Source organism: Salmo trutta, chromosome 25 (genome assembly GCF_901001165.1).
Source record: "Salmo trutta chromosome 25, fSalTru1.1, whole genome shotgun sequence".
NCBI classification, from domain to species: Eukaryota; Metazoa; Chordata; class Actinopteri; order Salmoniformes; family Salmonidae; genus Salmo; species Salmo trutta.
This window is the reverse complement of record NC_042981.1, coordinates 33,490,861-33,510,826: the sequence shown is the minus strand read 5'-3', so window position 1 is coordinate 33,510,826 and position 19,966 is coordinate 33,490,861. Positions and strand designations below refer to the sequence as shown.

The following is a 19,966-nucleotide window of genomic DNA, read 5'->3' as shown; positions in this document are numbered from 1 at the left end:
CAAGCCCCGTGTTTGTGTTAGTTAAACGTATAGGTAAACGAAAAACACAATCTAGCCCTCAAAAATCACCCTGAAACATACCTGCAACTTAGACATGAAAATACGTATTTTAGTGCGGATAACGTCTCTGTTGAAGGAAAGCTTGCGCTTACAACGGCGAATCCCCGCTAAAACTTTGGTGAACATTAGGTTGCAATAATAGTAGCAGTGAGTCCGAATTTGTCCGCCGAGTTAAAGTACGCACCGTAACCCAATAACCACTAGATGTCACTCTAGCGCATCAAATGGAAATGGAAATTAGACGGTAGGTTACACTTGTTCATCAAATCTGCTGACATTTTTAATTTATTTCACCTTTATTTAACCAGGTAGGCTAGTTGAGAACAAGTTCTCATTTGCAACTGTGACCTGGCCAAGATAAAGCATAGCAAATCGACACATACAACAACACAGAGTTACACATGGAATAAACAAAACATACAGTCAATAATACAGTAGAACAAAAGACAACAAAAAGTCTATATACAGTGAGTGCAAATGAGGTAAGATAAGGGAGTTAAGGCAATAAATAGGCCATGGTGGCGAAGTAATTACAATATAGCAATTAAACACTGGAATGGTAGATGTGCAGAAGATGAATGTGCAAGTAGAGATACTGGGGTGCAAAGGAGCAAGATAAATAAATAAATACAGTATGGGGATGAGGTAGGTAGATAGATGGGCTGTTTACAGATGGGCTATGTACAGGTGCAGTGATCTGTGAGCTGTTCTGACAGCTGGTGCTTGAAGCTAGTGAGGGAGATATGAGTCTCCAGCTTCAGAGATTTTTGCAGTTCGTTCCAGTCCTTGGCAGCAGAGAACTGGAAGGAAAGACGACCAAAGGAGGAATTGGCTTTGGGGGTGACCAGTGAGATATACCTGCTGGAGCGCGTGCTACGACTGGGTGCTGCTATGGTGACCAGTGAGCTGAGATAAGGCGGGGCTTTACCTAGCAGAGACTTGTAGATAACCTGTAGCCAGTGGGTTTGGCGACGAGTATGATGCGAGGGCCAACCAACGAGAGCGTACAGGTTGCAGTGGTGGGTAGTGTATGGGGCTTTGGTGACAAAACGGATGGCACTGTGATAGACTGCATCCAATTTGTTGAGTAGAGTGTTGGAGGCTATTTTATAGATGACGTCACTGAAGTCGAGGATCGGTAGGACGGTCAGTTTTACGAGGGTATGTTTGGCAGCATGAGTGAAGGATGCTTTGTTGCGATATAGGAAGCCGATTCTAGATTTAATTTTGGATTGGAGATGCTTAATGTGAGTCTGGAAGGAGAGTTTAAAGTCTAACCAGACACCTAGGTATTTGTAGTTGTCCACGTATTCTAAGTCAGAGCCGTCCAGAGTAGTGATGCTGGACGGGCGAGCAGGTGCGGGCAGTGATCGATTGAAGAGCATGCATTTAGTTTTACTTGCGTTTAAGAGCAGTTGGAGGCCACGGAAGGAGAGTTGTATGGCATTGAAGCTCGTCTGGAGATTAGTTAACACAGTGTCCAAAGAGGGGACAGAATTATACAGAATGGTGTCGTCTGCGTAGAGGTGGATCAGAGAATCACCAGCAGCAAGAGCGTCATCACTGATGTATACAGAGAAGAACTTGAACCCTGTGGCACCCCCATAGAGACTGCCAGAGGTCCGGACAACAGGCCCCCCGATTTGACACACTGAACTCTATCAAAGAAGTAGTTGGTAAACCAGGTGAGACAATCATTTGAGAAACCAAGGCTGTCAAGTCTGCCAATAAGAATGTGGTGATTGACAGAGTCGAAAGCCTTGGCCAGGTCGATGAATACGGCTGCACTGTAATGTCTCTTATCGATGGCGGTAATGATGTCGTTTAGGACCTTGAGCGTGGCTGAGGTGCACCCATGACCAGCTCTGAAACCAGATTGCATAGCGGAGAAGGTACGGTGGGATTCGAAATGGTCGGTAATCTGTTTGTTAACTTGGCTTTCGAAGACCTTAGAAAGACAGGGTAGAATAGATATAGGTCTGTAGCAGTTTGGGTCTAGAGTGTCACCCCCTTTGAAGAGGGGGATGACCGCGGCAGCTTTCCAATCTAGTAATAGGGGTTGCAACAATTTCAGCAGATCATTTTAGAAAGAGAGGGTCCAGATTGTCTAGCCCGGCTGATTTGTAAGGGTCCAGATTTTGCAGCTCTTTCAGAACATCAGCCATCTGGATTTGGGTGAAGGAGAAATGGTGGGGGCTTTGGCGGGTTGCTGTGGAGGGTGCCGGGCAGTTGACCGGGGTAGGGGTAGCCAGGTGGAAAGCATGGCCAGCCGTGGAGAAATGCTTATTGAAATTCTCAATTATAGTGGATTTATTGGTGGTAACAGTGTTTCCTAGCCTCAAAGCAGTGGGCAGCTGGGAGGAGGTGCTCTTATTCTCCATGGACTTTACAGGATGCAAATTTCTGTTTGAAAAAGCTAGCCTTAGCTTTTCTAACTGCCTGTGTATCTGTGTTCCTAACTTCCCTGAAAAGTTGCATATCACGGGGGCTATTCGATGCTAATGCAGAACGCCACAGGATGTTTTTGTGCTGGTCGAGGGCAGACAGGTCTGGAGTGAACCAAGGACTATATCTATTCCTAGTTCTACATTTTTTGAATGGGCCATGTTTATTTAAGATGGTGAGGAAGGCACTTTTAAAGAATAGCCAGGCATCATCTACTGACGGGATGAGGTCAATGTCATTCCAGGATACCCTGGCCAGGTCGATTAGAAAGGTCTGCTCGCAGAAGTGTTTTAGGGAGTGTTTGACAGTGATGAGGGGTGGTCGTTTGGTCGCAGACCCATTACGGATTCAGGCAATGAGGCAGTGATCGCTGAGATCTTGATTGCAGAGGTGTATTTGGAGGGCGAGTTAGTTAGGATGATATCTATGAAGGTGCCCGTGTTTACGGATTTGGGGTTGTACCTGGTAGGTTCATTGATAATTTGTGTGAGATTGAGGGCATCAAGCTTAGATTGTAGGATGGCCGGGGTGTTAAGCATGTCCCAGTTTAGGTCACCTAGTAGCACGAGCTCAGAAGATAGATGGGGGGCAATCAATTCACATATGGTATCGAGGGCACAGCTGGGGGCAGAGGGAGGTCTATAGCAAGCGGCAACAGTGAGAGACTTGTTTATGGAAAGGTATATTTTTTGAAGTAGAAGCTCGAATTGTTTGGGCACAGACTTGGATAGTAATACAGAACTCTGCAGGCTATCTTTGCAGTAGATTGCAACACCGCCCCCTTTGGCAGTTATATCTTGGCGGAAAATGTTATAGTTAGCGATGGAGATTTCAGGGTTTTTGGTGGTTTTCCTAAGCCAGGATTCAGACACGGCTAAGACATCCGGGTTGGCAGAGTGTGCTAAAGCAGTGAGTAAAACAAACTTAGGGAGTGACATTCATTGACATGACATTCATTGAATTGTCACAGACTCTTGCTGTTCACTATATACACTACATGTATGTGGACACCTGCTAGTTGAACATCTCATTCCAAAATCATGGCATTAATATGGAGTTGGCCCCCCCTTTGTTGCTATAACAGCCTCCACTCTTCTTGGAAGACATTCCACTAGATGTTGCTGGGACTTGCTCCCATTCAGCAACAAGAGCATTTGTGAGGTTGGGCACTGATGTTGGGCGATTAGGCCTGGCTTGCAGTCAGCATTCAAATTCATCCCAAAGGTGTTCCATGGCGTTGAGATCAGGGCTCTGTGCAGGCCAGTCAAGTTCTTCCACACCAATATCGACAAACCATTTCTGTATGGGCCTTGCTTTGTGCACAGTGGCATTGCCATGCTGAAACAGAAAAGTGCCTTCCCCAAACTGTTGCTACAAAGTTGGAAGCACAGAATCGTCTAGAATGTAGTTGTATGCTGTAGTGTTAAGATTTCCCTTCGCTGGAAGTAAGGGGCTTAGCCCGAACCATAAAGAGGACAGATGATTTTTACGCGCTTCAGCGGTCCCGTTCTGTGAGCTTGTGTGGTCTACCACTTTGCGGCTGAGTCGTTGTTTCTCCTAGATGTTTCCACTTCACAATAATCAGTGGTGTAAAGTAATTCAGTAAAAATACTTTAAAGTACTACTTAAGTAGTTTTTTGGGGTATCTGTACTTTACTGTTTATATTTTTGTCAACTTTTACTTCACTACATTCCTAAATAAAATAATGTACTTTTTACTCCATACATTTCCCCTGACACCCAAAAGTACTCGTTACATTTTGACAGGAAAATTGTCCAATTCACACACTTATCAAGAGAACATCCCTGGTCATCCCTACTGCCTCTGATCTGGTGGACTCACTAAACACAAATGCTTTGTTTGTAAATGATGTCTGAGTGTTGGAGTGTGCCCCTGGCTATCCGTCAATAAAAAATAAAAAAGACAATGGTGCCGTCTGGTTTGCTTAATTTAAGAAATGTTAAATGGTTTATACTTTTACTTTTGATACTTAAGTACATTTTAGCAATTCCATTTAGTTCTGACACTTAAGTATATTTAAAAACAAATACTTTTAGACTTTTACTCAAGTAGTATTTTTCTGGGTGACTTTCACTTTTACTTGAGTCATTTTCTATGAAGGTATCTTTTCGACCACTGACAATAACAGCACTTACAGTTGACTGGGGCAGCTCTAGCAGAGCAGAAATTTGAAGAACTGACTTGTTGGAAAGGTGACATCCTGTGACGTTGCCACGTCGAAAGTCACTGAGCTCTTCAGTAAGACCATTGTAATACCAATGTTTGTCTATGGAGATTGCATGGCGGTGTGCTCAATGTTATACACCTGTGTGTAATGGGTGTGGCTGAAATAGCCGAATCCACTAATTTGATGGGGTGTCCAGATACTTTTGTATATATAATGTATATATCCACAGTCTGTTTAAACAATTAAATCATGCTCGTATTACAGACAGGTAAAACCATCATCATTGAGTGAATTTCACAAAATATACCATTATGAAGGTGCCTTAGGAAAAAGGAAAGAAACATGTGTCACATCACGGTCCACTTATGGTTTTCTGGGAGGCAATGTGAGAGGAAACTAAAGAAGACTGCAGCATGGCTATCAACACTCTTTTCTCCCTGTGGGGAGCAGAAACTGTAGCCATAACATTTGTCTTGAGCTCTGACAGTGGCTGTAATGTTTGTGGATGGTAGCTGCTATCTGTTCAGAGGATCGGATGTGGTGGGTTCTCCCTGTGCTAGAACACTAGTGGTAAACCAGACACATTCCTGGACCTGGAGAGGACAGCTCGCTCTGTCTCCCCCCGGACCTCAACCCTCATGGGGCTCCTGAGTCCTGACATGCCCCACTGTGCCCATACAGTGACAGGCAAACTATAGGGACATTCTCTTCTCTCTTGCTCTCCCTCTACCCTCTCTCCTCCTGTCTCTCTATTATTCTCTCTACATTTCTCACATCCCCCCTCTCATCCATATCAAATAACACCATTGTCATCACCAAGTTACAATCATCTGGGCCATGGCTTTTGAAATGGATAGAAAGATGGTATTTAAAGATTTACACTCAATTCTGTTCCTATTGTTCTCATTCATTCTAGAACAAAAGTCTAAGCACGTCACATTAGAATGATTTAGCACAGAGTATTGTTTTGGTACATGAAAAGGCACAGTGGGGGAAATAAGGTAAGCCCTCCACCACTCATGTCAGAGCCCAATAGACTTCCTGGGAATGTGGATTTGTCACACCATTGTGGACTAAATCTCCCATCATGTTCCATGCTGAGAATTGTCACAGCACTTAACTAATAATCCCCAAGCCCTGCTCCAGAGCAAGTGGAGCGAGGGGGTTTCACTGGCAGACACAGTGGCCATTCTTTACTCGGGGTCTCTCACGCTGGGCCAGGGCCCCGGGCCGCAGAGCTGGTATCAGGTTCTTTACACTGCTCAGTGTGCTGCGTCTACAGGAGATTGGCAAATGCCACAAAGCGCTGTAAGACCCTGTTTATGGTAATTGCATAGTTGCCTCACACTGTGGCTCAACCCCCGCAGCGAACACAGTTGACAAATTGATTTAAAGGGCCAGTGCAGTCAAAACGTGAGGTCTGTTTTGGTGGGATGGAAAGACCACATGAAATTTCAGCCTGCTTTGGTGAGATGGAGTTTTGGCCTGCCTGGTGACATCACCAGGCAGGTCAAAACTCCATCCCACCAATAACAGCTAGTTTTCAGTTTTCCCCTCCCCACTCAGACCCCTCCCAGACAGTCCTAGCAAAATTCTTGCTTGAGAATTTGCTCTTTGCTAAGAAGCTATTTTTGTTTCTTTTTTACCATTTTAATTGAAAACAATAATTTCTGTTACCCAGAAATTATTTGATATCGAGATAAAAACAGCTGCATTGGACCTTTAACTCTGAATACTGCAGTGGTCCATAACTCGCTGAGCAATGAATATTCCCACTCTCACCGACATACTGTACAGACCCGTGAAAAAGTATTTGCTCCCTTTCTGATTTTCTATATTTCCTCTGTCATGCAGCAAGACAATGATCCAAAACACACAATCAAGTCTACATGAAAATGGTTAAAAATGAACAAATTTGAAGTTTTGGAATGGTCTAGTCAAAGTCTAGACCTAATTCCAATTGAGATGTTGTGGCAGGAACAAGCAGTTCATGCTTGAAAACCCACAAATGTTGCTGAGTTAAAGCAGTTCTGCATGCAAGAGTGGGCTAAAATTCCTCCACAGTGACGTGAGAGACTGATCATCAACTACAGGAAGCTTTTGGTTGGAGTCATTGCAGCTAAAGGTGGCACAACCAATTATTGAATATAAGGGGGCAATTACCTTTTCACACGGGCATTGGGTGTTGCATAATGTTATTTATGAAATAAGTATGTAATTGTTGTGTTATTTGTTCACGCAGGTTCCCTTTATCTAATATTAGGCTTAGGTTGAAGATCTGATAACATTCAGTATGAAAATGTTCAGGAATTTAGAAAACATTAGAACGGGGGCAAATACTTTTTCACAGCACTGTTTTTCACAGCAATGATCCCACACGCCTTCTGAAATTATTCATAAAGGACTTAAAAAATAGTAATGTATGTCTATAGCAGCTATTTCTCCCTCCTTCTCCCTTGACTTTTATTTCAAGGTTTTCTTGTTTGTGCACAATAAGTTTGTGCACAGTAAGATCAGAGATCATGAACCTGTGGAGTAGTGATTTGTTCCTTTGTTAGTGACAAAGGAACAATATGTGGCTCTGTGGCCACATATCTGACCCCACTGGATGTGTATGCCTGCTAAGTGTGACTGAGGGACTGGCATTAACATGGTGATTCCCAGAGGCTTGGCCGCTGAATGTTCCGATATCCCCCAGCCAGGTAATCCAATGCCCACATCGGTCATGGCCAATAAGGGGCAGATCAATTTCCACTATGGCTCCTTTTTGAGGCGTAACAGTGGGTTATGTCCAGCTGCTGATAATAGCCTTCAGAATGGCCACTTTCATGGTTAGCTATTAACTGATATTGACTGGCAATGAAATGGCTCAAGATTGTGATGAAGAAGACCATAAAGAATATGGAGAATAGTTTTGTGTCAGTGGTTGAGTATATGTACCACGCCTCTTGTTCAATGTCTTATCTGTGTGATATAATGGGATTGTCTCAGAGGCCAGAGACATTCCTCACATAGCAGGAGGAGATACATTATCTCTCTCTCTCAACTGCGGTTAAAGGGAGGGACACATGGTGCAAACACCTCAGTAATCTCTTCTCCAAACCACTGGACCTCAAAAACGACCCTTTAATTGATAGAGAATTATAATTTTGCCGTATCTTATCATTGTTCATTGAATTGTGCAAGCAATGCTAAGTCTGTGTGTTTCATTCATCCAAGAGTACTTAGGGCTTCTCATCACCACTGAGTGTGTGTGTGTAGATGAACAGGATCATGGGGGATTGGGAAGTGAGGATGGAGACAAGGAGCCACTCTGAACCAGTGGAGTGGAGACTGAGTTTATGGACACAAAACAGATTATGTCCTTACCGCTTGAGAGAAGGACCAGGTTCGAATATGAGGTTGGCTGTATCTAAGGAGGAGAGAGGAGAGAATGAGGCAAGATTAGGAAACAAAGCATCTAGTGTTTAATCTAGTCTAGACCAATGACAAAATTAGTCAGTGGGCAAAGGGGTAACATTGACTAGATAAAACCACTCATTCTACCCTCTGCATCAACCTCAACATACCACAGAGGCACTAACTGTACCATTTAGGTTTGGGGATGACAAATACAGTTAGTAAAAAATCTATAACACATACTTAGTGCATCCTTGGCTCGTACATAGGCACTCATTATCTTGGTTCCATTTCAGCTAACTTTCATATATAATTTGCTGCAATAAAATGGATCTTGTGGCATGTAATAGGGCAGTTCTTTTCTGTCTGTGTCGGGACAGTGGTGATATATCAGGAAGCCACTTCAGTATGGTACGCAGATAGCTATCGGCCAATTCTCAAAATACATATATTTACGTCAGCAGGCTACAGGCCTCGCCCTGCAATTTCAGGGTATGAAGTCGTCTTCGCTTGTTTTTCCTGTCTGTCAATTGCTTACATCTTTCCCTCCAGAGTTAGCAGTAAAAGGTCTGGATTTGCTGTCTCATATGGTTGGTTTAAGATGTCTGAGACATACTGGTGAGTTAGTTAATACTTCTGTGGATGTGCCTTCCTCTGCTTTTTGGCTGTGGAAAAGAATTCACTCTGTGTGTGTGCAAGTGGATTAGCTAGCTACTTTTGAGTGTCCTAAACATATTGAATATCCATAATCAAGTATTTGAATCTATTTCAATGAAAGGCCATGGAACCTCTACCAAACAGAAGAGGGTGACTGCTCCCTCCACCATCGTCACAGTCAGTAGGTTGGAGCAGATGGAAAATCAGAATTTGTCATACCCCCGTCACTTTGGATTCCTCTTGTAGGACGTCATCCAAGTGAGGTTAATTTGATTTCAATAAGGGGAATCAGATGTCTTGAATGATTTAAAATCCCAAAATAGGAACTAGCCTCATTCAGAGCCCTCTATTTCCAAACAGAAGGATCTGACCCATTCCTTCTGGGTCTTATTCATTTGAAGAATGTCATGCTTGAGGTTGTAATGCTATTTGAGGTCCTGTCTGTCTGTGGTCTAGCACTCCCAGTAGTGCATCTTGTCTGGTCCTCTGAGACAGAGGTTCGTTTTCTACCACATACTTTCACTGGTTGTTAAAATCCAGTTCAGACCACCCACCCAACCCCATGGTTAAAAACATGTCACTACTCCCTGACTGACTGGTGGCTCCATAAATGAGATGACACCAACTACGAGGCGTATTTAAACTGTACCCCTCCAGCCTATCACATTTGACCTATAGACTGCATACATCACATGCTTACAGTACAGCGCAACTTAGTGAGAATGGGTTGGAAATGAGAATGGGCTGTGTTGCGAGTTATGGTTGACTATGAGTCAGATGAGCGATGTAATATGACGACCCACCTGTTGAGGAAGCCACTGCTGGAGCACCAGTCGGACACCTGTGTGAGTGACGGACACAGAGAATGAACTCATTCATTACCCAGCACTGGCCAACTTGGTCACTTTCCCTGGATCTTCAGGCTTCTGGGTTGGTTACCACATTGGACTGTCTTGCTCAGATCATTGAAAGGCAATGGAGGCAAGAGCTGCTCTACAGTAGCCTCAGAATTGGATATTCGAGTAAATCCTTGATGTTTTAAGGACATAACACCTAAGCAGCTAATTCCTATCAGTGTTGATTTACTAAATGTGTTAAGTGCACGGCACAATCGCTGATTTGCCCCAAAGCTTATCGCATATATAAAGAAAGTAGGGAGCATGTCACTGAACACACCAACAATTCTCCTGCAAAGAAAATGGTGAATAGAAGAAGGCAAATCTGTCACATACATCTTTCCCTTTTCACATCAACATCATGCAAGGCTGTGGTTTTTGTTAGACGCGAGTAAACATAGCAAGGAGAAGCAGCAAAGAGCAGGTGGTATACTGTTCCACCACAGACACTCAGCACATGCAGATTAGTAAGGACGGCAGGTTATCATAGCTGGGCAGGCTAGGGCAGGGCAGGGCTCAGAGAAGGTTCGGAAGAAGAGACATTAGATCCTTAACAGGTGGCCCCCAGACAACCAGTAAAATCATGCAGGGAAACAGAAAGAGGCAGAGGAGGGGCAGGGAGATTAATTAATCATTCCTTTTATTTTGATTTAGAAATGTGCCAAAGTCAATGTTGTTCTTTTCTAAATCCAATTGGTCTGCCAGTTTTTTGGGGAGAAAATGTAACAAAGAAAATAACAATGCGAGTCCTGAGTGCAATTCAGATGTAGGTGAAGGCATACAGAGGTTAAAAGACCACATATGTCAAGCAAGATATCTTGACAGTCCAATAAGACATATGTTCTCCCTAAGTAGAACATATGTTAATTTAAGTTTTTTTTTTAAATACAGTTGCATAATAAGCATGGCCACAGAGACAGAATGTAACTTTAGCTTGGCTATCCAGTTTCACCACATGCTTCCAAAACAGAGGTAGAGTTCATTCTCAAAGGTCAAGCAAATTAGGCCAGAGTCCGGAATAGGTTAATGCCCCCGAAGTGCTCCTCTATGGTGAATACAGACACTGAAAGTGTCAATTCTAACTAACACTCAGAGGTTTTGGACAAGTACCAATATAACAATACATTTTATCTGGTTCGTAAGTAAAAAAAAAACAACAACATTAAAATAAAGACAAAACAAATTAAAACTGGAATCAACTGCACCTTTAATAATATAATAATGTTTCAAAAGGCAGGTATAAAAAGGTACAATTGTATTTAAAAAAACAACAAAAAACATTGTGACATCTTGTGGTATTTAATAATACTTTCAGTTAACGCTTGTTATAAGCTATCCATAGTATCTCGCTAGGCTATCGGTGCTGATAACAGAAGACTTTCTAGCCAGTGACTCCAGAAATATATTTGACCTACACATCTTTGTTCTCAAGGCTAATTGTAGACAAACAGCTGTGAACATCCTTTGAGCAGGGTAATCACAGAGCAGTGTGTATACAGCCTCCAGAACAAGGCAGGACATGGGACTGTACAGAGAAGAGTGCACGGCCTTGAACGCAGGGAAAATAAATCACGGGTACGTTGAAACAGTATTTTGTCACTCACCAATGCAACATCAATCTGTCAAAGGACAGAAAAGAGTTCCTATATGCATAGCTTTTAAAAGGAGGCAACCACTGGCAGTGTATAGTTTAACAATGCTAACAAGGACATGACATGAAACATTTTTCTTTGTTTCTCAAATAAAAACACACCATTGGCAAGTGAAAATGTAACAATTTTGCAGGGAATAGCCTATCTCAGTGATAACACGGTGATATAACTTCTAAAAAAGTTTGGTTTTATTAATTGTTCCTGTGAAGGTACAAGGCCGAAATGTGCTAAAAACCTGAATAACTCCTCTTGTCCATTTGTAGACAAATAGACATACATTTCCTCTTGGTAAAACCTCTACCTCCAAATACAAGTTTGCATGCATGTGCTGGTGTGGCAGCCAGTTCACTGAGTATTCCTATGTTTATCAGATTGTGCAGCTGAGATGGGATTGGTTGGTAGGGGACTGGGATTGGTTAGAAGTGATGCAACAGAAGACAGTGAGTTAACTACTAACTCATGGTGATGTAGTAGTACAGTAGTAGTAACACTGGGTAGGCAGGGAGGCAGGGAGAAAGTGTGAGAGGGGAGAGCCCATTGCAAACAGCCGGAGGACAAAAGGCACTGAGGAGGAGACAGACAGGAACAGGAAGCCCCGGACAGGAAGCGCATCATCAGTGAGTCAATAGCTTAAGCCGCGTGATCCAACTGACCAGTAGCGAGGGCTCTGCCGGGGGGCGTTTGGAGGCAGGGGCTACTGGGGTCTTTTTGCTGCCCAGGTCGTGGTCCTGGTAGGGGATGGTGGCGCTGTTGTGGAGGTCCTGGTTGGCATAGTAGCGGCTGCCCCGGATGTGGTCCACCCCTCGGACCAGCTGCTTTTCCCCCACTGGCCTGTAGGGCGGCGCCACTAATGGGACTTCCTCAGCAATGGTGGGGATCCGCTCATTGCTCAGGTATCTGTACAGGAGATCCTCGCCTGGAGGGGAAATGCACATCTTTAGTAATACTTTGTACAAATGCACGTTATTGAGAATAGCTTGTTGGTTTTAGGGCATATCTTCAGTAGGCCTTAAATGTATTATAGAGAAGCACTGTCCCATAAAAAGAGGACTACTCTCTGTGTTGGCTGTGGAGGAGAATTGCACAGGCATCTCAGCCAATTAAAACATTCACCCACTCCTCTACCATTGCAGTGTAATTGGGTCTCCAGCAGAGAGATTGTTTGAAAGCTCTGTCTGTGCATTCATAGCCATGTGTCTGTTCTCTCCAAGGAGACCAAAGGATGAGGAACTGATCTTGTTGGTGTAAACTCTAGTTAATCCAATCCAGGCAAGAGCTAGAATATGGCTCTCAGTTGACACTAATCATATGGTTAATTCATTGGTAAATTAAGCAGAGGTACCATGCCTCCAAGGTCATTGGAGGGGTGAATTCTATCATTTGTTCTCATGTATTTAGCTGTTGAAGGTGTGAACTGGATAATCTGATTGAGGTTGTGGTCAATTAGATTTCTGGTGGTTAAGTTGTTGTTCTGCAGTAACTCAGAAGATGGGTCTATGGTGTGTGTTTGCTACCTTTCCGGCCTTGTGTCCAGGGCTTGGCATAGGTGTCTGCCACGCCAAGACAGGTGTCCACTGGCATGGAGAGGGGGCGGGGCTTACCTAAGCAGAAATACAAAAAGTTTGAATATTTTGGTTCACTGGTTTTGAATATTGTCTTGAAATCTATAACGAGTGGGCCTTGTGTGTGTGGTTACTGTGGGGTAGGATACTACTAACCACGAGACGAGGTGATGCGTTCCCTCATCCTGGGCTGAATTACATTGGCCTCGATGGGGTAGGCCACGCCCATCTTCTCGTAGTCTGCGATGGTGAAGCGCTTTCGACTCTCCAGGTCCAGGAAGGAGTTGGGCGACTCCGAACCCTTTGGTCTGATCTTACTGATGCTCGAGTACGAGCTGATCTTACTCTCTCTGTGGACAGAAAATACTGATTAGCATCAATGTCCCATTTCATATAGGTGAGAGAACAAGGAGGGAGGTAAAAATCAGTCAAATTTGCTTTATGCTTTTGCTCAGTCGCTAACTAAAGTTGCTGTGGATATGAGGGTCCACTAAATGGCAAAAAAAATATGATTCACTATCTGGTAAACATGGTGAATGCAGCAACAGCCTGGTCACTGGCATACATGGACAGAGAGGGAGGGAGAGATACAGCGAGGGAGGGAGGGAGGGTGTCTGAGGAGGCAGATGAAACAGAGAGGCTGTTGCATAAGGTCTGTCTGTGGCGTGAGCGGAGCTGGATGGAGACGGCACAAATGAATGTGCTCTGCTGTGGGGGTTTATAGGCAAGAGGAGAGTGGCGAATGATCAGGGGGCTGAACCACTCATTATCCAGACTTCAAAGCCAGGAGCATGGAGCTGGAGAATGAGTGTAGGCTGTCTGTGGGCGCACGGCTCCCTCAATGCAGGGTTACAGGGGCCCACACAGACCCCTGACTCACCATGTAGCATAGGGCCAGAACACAGCAAATTCTAAACCTATAACTTGAGCCTAAGGTTTTTCCTGGTAACCCTCCTGGGCATAGTGTACTTACAGGGGTACACACCGTGGAGTGTAGGGTACAGAGGGGGGAGGGGGGATGTACAGGTCCAGGATGGCTGCTTTCTCCTTGGGGGAGCAGTCTGTGGAACAGCCTGGAGACTGGGTTTTGTTCAGGGAAGGGGTGCTCTGAGAAATAAAAAAGAACCAAAAAATACAATCTGTCAGAGAAATGCTCCCCTCATAGGACCTATTATAACTGACGGTGGGCAAACAGCCAACAGCATAGCTACGTCAAATGGACAAATGTCTTAAGAGGTGTCTACTATACAATCTAAACGTAACGTGTTGGCAAGGAAGAGTGTTTCCCCATTTGTCACATCCTACTCTAGCCGATGATTTTTGTCTTTTTAAACTTCCAACATTTATTACAATAACGGATGGTTGATTACCTAAAGTCTCTTCTGCTGTATTTACATACCCTAACCAAGTCATTCTAAACACTACTTGTTAGGAAGGAGCTGGATTATCCTACATATGGCAGGTCACTGACTAGGTATCCCCCTTCCCCACATTATATTTGCCTGTGTCTCTTTAAATCTATACAACTCTATTTAGAGAATCAAATCACGTTTTATTGGTCACATACACATATTTAGCAGATGTTATTGCGGGTGTAGCAAAATGCTTTTGTTCCTAGCTCCAACAGTGCAGTAGTATCTAATGAATGGAAGGATTTTGAGGATAATCCAAAATAGCTGCAGAAGAAACCATACTATTCTACCACAGCTATGGTGCTATTTTAAAACCACACTACTTGGTAAATTGACCATGTTCAGTTTCACTCTGCATCAAACACAGTAAATACTGGTACGTCTACGCTCACCTCCTCCCCTATTACCAGGCTACCTGTAGAACCCAGTGTCACTCCTGAATCACTGTGTGTGATCCACCATTGTTTAACACACCGACGCCTCTCTCTTATCTTTAAACCCAAGATGTGGCGCTTTGATTCCTGACACCCTGTTCAAACATGGCGGTGGACAAGTCCGGAGTGATCTGGTATCTTTGTCATGAAAGGTTCTTTGTTAAGTGAAACCATCTCTCGTCTGATATTATGTGATCTGATTTTCCCAAGGCAGAAGCGGCCTCCAGAGGCATAACGAGGCAGTGCCAGGACCAGAGCACAGGTTAGGTTACAACAACCTATTGTTCCCTGTGGAGCCCCAGTTACTGCAGTCATGGCTCAGGTGCATTACTGTGGCTAAGAGCTTAGCCAGATCCTAATTGTCCCCATATGAGAAAAGTGGTGAATTGGATTACCATTACATAACTTTATTAACACAGGATTTGTCTGTACCCTCAGAGACTTGATTCTCCGCTAACGCAAACCTTTGGGGATTGAACGTTCTCAAAAGTGGGTGTACCCAAGCTCTTTGTGAGCTGAATCACTGAGCGACCTATTGAAATACATGTCATCCATGGAGACTGGCTGACTAGCCCCATCAATATAGGCCACACTACTGAGGATTCCCACCTTACTGCTGGATATTGATCTGATTCTACACACACCTACACAAACCACTTCCAAAGCAGCTATATTCTCCACTGAAGGAGATGCTATCTCCTGTCTCTGCAGACTGCCACTACTAATGACCCAGTCTGAGTGACATCATCACCAGTGTGAGAGTACAGTAGCTGTTGTTTTATTTGGATGCCATCAGTGAATGGAGAACAGCTCTGCATTGTCCCCAGCCCTACAGGGCTGTCAGGCCCTCTCAGGCTGGTTCCTACACTTGTCTAGGCTTGTTACACTCAAACATTTCTCCATACTCCCTCATGAGGCACATCCAACAAAAGGTAATATGAACAATAACCATAACACTGCCTTGGTAAGAACACCAAAGTTAAAGATTAAGGGGTTTGGGGTGGGCACCTGCGCCATGGGCGGTTTCCAGCGCATGTTCTTGAGAGGGGCAGGTGTGAACCCGCAGGTGCCTGTAGGTCTCTTCTTCAGCAGCAGGACTACACCTTTAGGGTCCTCTCTCAGCTTCCCCACCAGGTTCTTCAGCTGCCAGCCCACCTGAGACGAGGCACAGCAGCACAGATCGATCAGTGTCAGAACATCATAGCGGAGGTCAACAGAAAGAGGCACAGCAAGAAACTAGGAAGAGACTTCCCCCTATGAAATCATTATGTCACACTGTAGTCAGGTCAACTGCAAGGAACACATTCCAACTGCTTGAACCTTTCTCTGTGACAGGTTTCAGAGATAAAAGGTGCCGGGCGCTCACCACTGTCTGCTGGTTCACCTGGATCACCTCATCACCCCCATGGATCTTCCTGGTCATGTCTGCCGGGGACTGACAACAGAGAGAGGAGAAGACAGGATTAGTATACAAACCCCCCTAGCTCAGAGACAACACCTTCATGTAGTATTAGCCCCTGGATAACTCCACCTTCATCTGTTCGCTTTGTCGTCAGAAGTGCCATGTATGGGCTTGTTATGAAACAGACCACTTAATAAGCCCCTGAGGAAATCTACGTTTTACATAACTCTGACTAAACAACACAAACGCCCTCTTTATGAATACGTCGTCACATTATGCATGTGAATGTCAAAGGAATGAATGAGTCATATGATGAGTTAAGGTTTGATTCATCCTTAACGACTGGAGGCATGATAATTAGGCTGTAATAGCGCTGCTGCCAACGTTCCTCTGCAGGAGGATGCTTTACTGTTGAAGTTTGTGATTCTTAAATGGATGATGAAGACAGGAACAGCTATATTATTTAACCTCTAAACGCCTCCCTCTCTCCACTGCTTGGTAAGGAACACATTTAAACTGCTCAGTGGTAAACAGCAATGCCCTTGACCACCCTCAGAACGGGATGTGGGGGATGGGGGGGGTTGGAAAGAAGATGTACTGTTTGAAGCCCACCCTTAACTGTCTCCCCATCAGAACTTGGCAACTATTGTTTATGCATAACATTAAGAGTTGCTATACCAACAGGATGTATATTGAACCGTGAGAAGTAGATACAGTAAGGGAAAAAAGTATTTGATCCCCTGCTGATTTTGTACGTTTTCCCACTGACAAAGAAATGATCAGTCTATAATTTTAATGGTAGGTTTATTTGAACAGTGAGAGACAGAATAACAACAAAAAAATCCAGAAAAATATGTCAAAAATGTTACAAATGATTTGCATTTTAATGAGGGAAATAAGTATTTGACCCCTCTGCAAAACATGACTTAGTACTTGGTGGCAAAACCCTTGTTGGCAATCACAGAGGTCAGACGTTTCTTGTAGTTGGCAACCAGGTTTGCACACATCTCAGGAGGGATTCTATCCCACTCCTCTTTGCAGATCTTCTCCAAGTCATTAAGGTTTCGAGGCGACGTTTGGCAACTCGAACCTTCAGCTCCCTCCACAGATTTTCTATGGGATTAAGGTCTGGAGACTGGCTAGGCCACTCCAGGACCTTAATGTGCTTCTTCTTGAGCCACTCCTTTGTTGCCTTGGCCGTGTGTTTTGGGTCATTGTCATGCTGGAATACCCATCCACGACCCATTTTCAATGCCCTGGCTGAGGGAAGGAGGTTCTCACCCAAGATTTGACGGTACATGGCCCCGTCCATCGTCCCTTTGATGCGGTGAAGTTGTCCTGTCCCCTTAGCAGAAAAACACCCCCAAAGCATAATGTTTCCACCTCCATGTTTGACGGTAGGGATGGTGTTCTTGGGGTCATAGGCAGCATTCCTCCTCCTCCAAACACGGCGAGTTGAGTTGATGCCAAAGAGCTCCATTTTGGTCTCATCTGACCACAACACTTTTACCCAGTTGTCCTCTGAATCATTCAGATGTTCATTGGCAAACTTCAGACAGGCATGTATATGCGCTTTCTTGAGCAGGGGGACCTTGCGGGCGCTGCAGGATTTCAGTCCTTCACGGCGTAGTGTGTTACCAATTGTTTTCTTGGTGACTATGGTCCCAGCTGCCTTGAGATCATTGACAAGATCCTCCCGTGTAGTTCTGGGCTGATTCCTCATCGTTCTCATGATCATTGCAACTCCACGAGGTGAGATCTTGCATGGAGCCCCAGGCCGAGGGAGATTGACAGTTCTTTTGTGTTTCATCCATTTGCGAATAATAGCACCAACTGTTGTCACCTTCTCACCAAGCTGCTTGGCGATGGTCTTGTAGCCTGTTCCAGCCTTGTGTAGGTCTACAATCTTCTCCCTGACATCCTTGGAGGGCTCTTTGGTCTTGGCCATGGTGGAGAGTTTGGAATCTGATTGATTGATTGCTTCTGTGGACAGGTGTCTTTTACACAGGTAACAAGGTGAGATTAGGAGCACTCCCTTTAAGAGTGTGCTCCTAATCTCAGCTCGTTACCTGTATAAAAGACACCTGGGAGACAGAAATCTTTCTGATTGAGAGGGGGTGAAATACTTATTTCCCTCATTAAAATGCAAATCAATTTATAACATTTTTGACATGCGTTTTTCTGGATTTCTTTGTTGTTATTCTGTCTCTCACTGTTCAAATAAACCTATCATTAAAATTATAGACTGATCATTTCTTTGTCAGTGGGCAAACGTACAAAATCAGCAGGGGAACAAATACTTTCTTCCCCTCACTGTAAGACTGACAAAAAGGTGCACATTTAGACCAACTGAACAAAAGGAGCAAGGTGCATTCACTAGGATGGTTTTCACTAAGCTCTACTAATTTGTTCTTCTGTGGCCACCATACTTACATGCTCTGTGGTCCCCGTGATGACATGAAGTCCATCATAGGTGGATTTGATGTACATACCCTGTAAGAATATGAACATGAGGAACATGAATTTCTGAGACAGTTTGATCTTGTGAGAAAGTTGAGGTGCACTAGATAAATGTAGCTTGTAATTCAGTGGGGTTAGGGTTAAACTGGAAACTCCCATGCAGCATTCCTCACCAGTCCCTCCCCAGGCTTGATGTTGTTGAGCTGAACTTCATCCAAGCATGCTGATTGGCTCATCAGAGGGTCAGAGGTTGTTCTCATGGTCTGGTCACAGATGCTGTTCAGAACCTTGGACTGCAATGAGAGAGGGGGGAGGAAACCCCTTTAAGCAAGACAGGAAAACCAAACAACCCAAAGAATGAAAACAAAATATCATGGAATTTCATGAATCCATCTCATCAAATTAAGTTGATTTAATTTAAGTTTTATTGTCAAACAGTGACTGTGTGCTTTTATGACTGCTGTGATTACATGACCAGCCCAGTAATTGAATGTCCTGTCATGTGATTATGTAGCTACCGCCTGTCACCAAAGAGGTGTTATTTCTTTGGCTGTCTGCATTCAGTCAGTGTTAGAGGGGTGGACTGGCGGCCAGCGGTCTGGTGACGAGAGGCCCTGTCCCTTAGCAGCAAGTCACTGGGGAAATTATCACCCTCCCCAGGGAAGAAGGGTGAGGGAGAGAGGAGGGGGGGTGAGGGTCATTAATGTCATCCAACCCCCCCTTCTAGGTCATTATGGACAATCTCACCACTTTGTCATCATTAGTGGGGGCATTTTAGTGACGCTCAGAGAAGAAAGAGCTTTTTCTTCCCAGGCGAGTAACAAGCATCATGTCTGAACACTCACAACAACAGTTGTGCCTACATACAGATATGGACAGTCAAAAGTTAAATCAAACTTATTTTAGCTCTAATTGAATTTTCAGTTGACTACACAAGTCTATAACCAGATCACCTGACAGGAATTTGTAAAGAAACAAGAAATCACTGAAATGCTACTTTTCACCATTGATTGGGACCAGGCTGTAACTAGAAGAGTTTTTCCGGGACAGTTCATTGAACAACAAGTTCGGCATGGAGAAGACTCTAAACAGTGTAGAGAGAAGTCTAGCTATTTTGTGTGTCTGCAGCAGAGTTCATCAAGGGTGTCAGAGGGGGGCCTCCCGAGTGGTGCAGCGGTCTAAGGCACTGCATCGCAATGCTTGAGGCATCACTACAGACCTGGGTTCGATCCCAGGCTGTGTCACAGCTGGCGGTGGTCGAGAGTCCCATGAGGAGACGCACAATTGGACAAGCGTCGTCTGGGTTAGGGGAGGGTTTGGCCGGATGGGATTTCCTTATCCCATCGCGCTCTAGCGACTCCTTGTGGTGGGATGGGCACCTGCAAACCGACTTCCCTC

The 19,966-nt window shown here is 44.4% G+C and overlaps 1 protein-coding gene across 2 annotated transcripts in view; it reads right to left on the bottom strand.

Annotated features, from left to right (window-relative positions):
• LOC115162462 (connector enhancer of kinase suppressor of ras 3) overlaps window positions 1–19,966 on the bottom strand; it is a 78,639-nt gene that overhangs the window by 9,237 nt on the left and 49,436 nt on the right. The window contains exons 6-15 of one of the 2 annotated variants that reach the window (XM_029713779.1): window positions 18,742–18,861; window positions 18,542–18,601; window positions 16,073–16,141; window positions 15,715–15,861; window positions 13,846–13,967; window positions 13,017–13,210; window positions 12,813–12,899; window positions 11,952–12,214; window positions 9,554–9,591; window positions 8,064–8,106 (exon numbers count right to left, since the gene is read on the bottom strand). In XM_029713779.1, the coding sequence (XP_029569639.1) occupies window positions 8,064–8,106; window positions 9,554–9,591; window positions 11,952–12,214; window positions 12,813–12,899; window positions 13,017–13,210; window positions 13,846–13,967; window positions 15,715–15,861; window positions 16,073–16,141; window positions 18,542–18,601; window positions 18,742–18,861 (1,143 nt within the window). Of the gene's footprint in view, window positions 1–8,063; window positions 8,107–9,553; window positions 9,592–11,951; window positions 12,215–12,812; window positions 12,900–13,016; window positions 13,211–13,833; window positions 13,968–15,714; window positions 15,862–16,072; window positions 16,142–18,541; window positions 18,602–18,741; window positions 18,862–19,966 lie in introns of both variants that reach the window. The other variant, XM_029713778.1, reaches the window with a different exon arrangement.